Here is a 3237-nt window from a genome sequence, read left to right as displayed (position 1 = left end):
CCTAATCCACGCCACAATGCCAGACCTCCTCATTCATCTCGAGCTAATAGAGAGTTGGTTGAAGTTCCGAGTGGCCCTAATCCACGCCACAATGCCAAACCTCCTCATTCATCTCGAGCTAATACAGAGTTGGTTGAAGTTCCGAGTGGCCCTAATCCACGCCACAATGCCAGACCTCCTCATTCATCTCGAGCTAATAGAGAGTTGGTTAAAGTTCCGAGTGGCCCTAATCCACGCCACAATGCCAGACCTCCTCATTCATCTCGAGCTAATAGAGAGTTGGTTAAAGTTCCGAGTGGCCCTAATCCACGCCACAATGCCAGACCTCCTCATTCATCTCGAGCTAATAGAGAGTTGGTTGAAGTTCCGAGTGGCCCTAATCCACGCCACAATGCCAGACCTCCTCATTCATCTCGAGCTAATAGAGAGATGGTTGAAGTTTCGAGTACCCCTAATCCACTCCACAATCTCAGGCCTCCTCATAACCATTAGTCATGCTCCATAAACCATGGCACACCAATAAAATGATGAACAAATTACTTTTATGGCTTTCCCTTGTACTTCAGTTATCGTTCAATATATTTTGGGTGTGTGTTAGCACATTTGCTTTAAAAATAATGATAATATCTACACTATCATTATAGAGAATTATAACAATAAGTACAAGGAAAATAATAACTATGTAAGAATTATATAATTTCTACACTTTTATTCATTCTCTCGTTTAATTATTTGTTTCACAGAAAAGGATGAAAATGTGTTAGAGAGTTCTTTCTATTACATATTTCATAAAATTTGAGCTCCACCCTCTCTCAAAATCCTAAAAATGATAAAGTGCTAATTATATACTGGAAACAGACTGCGAATGTACGTACTCCTAACTCGTTCCTATACTCATACATACTTGTATTTATGGTAGCTATAGAAATTTTAAGTTCAACTATACATTTTGTAAAAATCAATATTTTTAGAAACAATTATTACAAAAAATAATTATATACATATAAGATAAGTTTGTCATTATAGTCTAATCACTATAATGAATTACCAAATGATTGATGAACTATATTTTATATCATTTGGAAGTGACAAAAAAACTATAATATGTATATAATAATATAATATCAATAAGATAGATTATATAACCTAAAAGAAATAAAAATTTGAAACATATTTAAAATATATAATTAATAAATAAATTTATGAATATGTGAGTATTGGTAGATGAGTATCATGAAATATGTTTTCACTCAAAAGCTATTATAATTAGTATTAGTTGCAAGTAATTTAGCGGGTCCCAACATGAGGATATTTTTATCACCCCATTTGTGTTATTCTTGAAAACCTATGAGTTCAACTTCTTTGTCACATAGAATTTTGGGTGAATAATTTTTTTTAGTGTTAGTAATTTTCCTCAAACATCTTAAATTCAATGAGTCAATAACTTGCTAGTTTTAATTATCAACAATGATATCAGAGCTATTTGTATAAAAAGAAATAGTATTTACATTGAATTTTGTTTTTTTGTGTGAATATTTTGTTCATGTGGGATATTAATTTAAAATGAGACAACTACTTTTATCACAAGGATTACAAAACTTTTGTTTTACTTCATCTATAATCAAATACAAGCAAGAATCGATTATTTCAATTACTCATTTGTTCCATGTTTTTGGATGTTTTAATATATCAAATATTTTGATTTTTTTTAACATATTTAATCTATTTAAAATATATATATATATATATATATATATATATATTTATAATTTAATTTACAATTACACCCAATTTAATACTTCACTCCCCTCATTTATCCATTTTTAATTCAACTTCGAGTGATCGTTAAATATGATTATTTTAGACAAAATGTATTATCATTTATTAACTTCTTAACTTGTGTGCATGATTATAAACATCAAAAGTTTTGGAGTGAAGGTAATATTAAACTGTAACGCCCCGAAAAATACTCTTTACTTATTACGCGAAAAAGTGAGTAATTTTTTTTTTGAGTTGGTGACATAAAATTGTTTCCTTTTAAAAACCTTTCTTTTCAGGGACATCACTTTAAGTAACATATAACGCGGAAATCAAAACCAGTTACCTAACTGTAACTGAAATGATACAACATTTCTTGAATATACATCTTCATAGATATAAAAGATTATAAGTACTTAATATACATATCCAACGAGAAAAGGCGGAAATATTAATCATCGCCAAAAGACACTAAACAAAGACATGAACAAGCTGAAGCCGTCAGTGTTTCAGGAGTCACAAAATGATAAGCAACTCCTAGTGGCTAACTCCAAAGCTAGGATACTGCATCTCCTCAATTTCGCATGCCCCTCCTAGAACATCACGGACGGGTAGCTCCAAATCCAACTCCATGAACACAAGTTGTTCATAGTTTCAACAAAATATTTTCATAAGTTCAAGAACATCACCATTTTCGGTTTTGAGGAGAAAATGAGTTAGAAAGTGTTTTAGAAAATTTCAACGGTTGAATATGTTTTTGACATGCTCATGAACAACATACTTAAATCTCATCAACATCTATTGGTTGAATGTGAAGAGATTGAAGATTGAAAGAAGAACCAAAACTTCCCCTCGCAAGGGAGTTCCAGAACCAAAACTTCCCCTCGCCCAGTCCCTCGCCCAAGCGAGACTGTGCTCGCTCGGGCGAGAGTTTCTCGCCCAAGCAGCAGGGACTTGGACAAAATACCAATTTTGTCCTTTTCGACAATCGAAACACATTTAAACATGATTTTTCAAACACTTGCACACAAAAAAGTTCCCAAAAACATTCATATACAATATTCAACACATTTCATCAACAATCATATATATTCAAAAACATTCAAACATAAAAATCTTGGGTTTCTTAAAACTCAAGTTAACCCCAAAACCTTTGAGATGTTTTAGGAGATCCGGGTGTCATATTCGGACACCACTATGTCACGATGTATTCGCTCTCACCTTAATGAAGCGTTCCCAACAACATTCATTTACAATACTCAACACATTTCATCAACAATCATATATATTCACAAGCATTTAAACATAAAAATCTTGGGTTTCTTAAAACCCAAGTTAACCCCAAAACCTTTGAGATGGTTTAGGAGATCCGGGTGTCATATTCAGACACCACTATGTCACGATGTGTTATCTCTCACCTTAATGAAGCATTCCCAACAACATTCATTTACAATACTCAACACATTTCATCAACAATCA

General features: G+C 32.7%; 1 protein-coding gene across 1 annotated transcript in view; it reads left to right on the top strand.

Annotated features, from left to right (window-relative positions):
* LOC109329202 (CLAVATA3/ESR (CLE)-related protein 4A-1-like) overlaps window positions 1-492 on the top strand; it is a 939-nt gene extending 447 nt beyond the window's left edge. Inside the window, exon 2 of the mRNA XM_019562873.1 lies at window positions 24-492. Coding sequence (XP_019418418.1) covers window positions 24-492 — 469 coding nt within the window. The remainder of the gene's footprint in view (window positions 1-23) is intronic.

The sequence above is a fragment of the Lupinus angustifolius genome, chromosome LG16 (genome assembly GCF_001865875.1).
Source record: "Lupinus angustifolius cultivar Tanjil chromosome LG16, LupAngTanjil_v1.0, whole genome shotgun sequence".
In the NCBI taxonomy this organism is placed as follows: Eukaryota; Viridiplantae; Streptophyta; class Magnoliopsida; order Fabales; family Fabaceae; genus Lupinus; species Lupinus angustifolius.
This window is presented reverse-complemented; position numbering and strand designations above follow the sequence as displayed.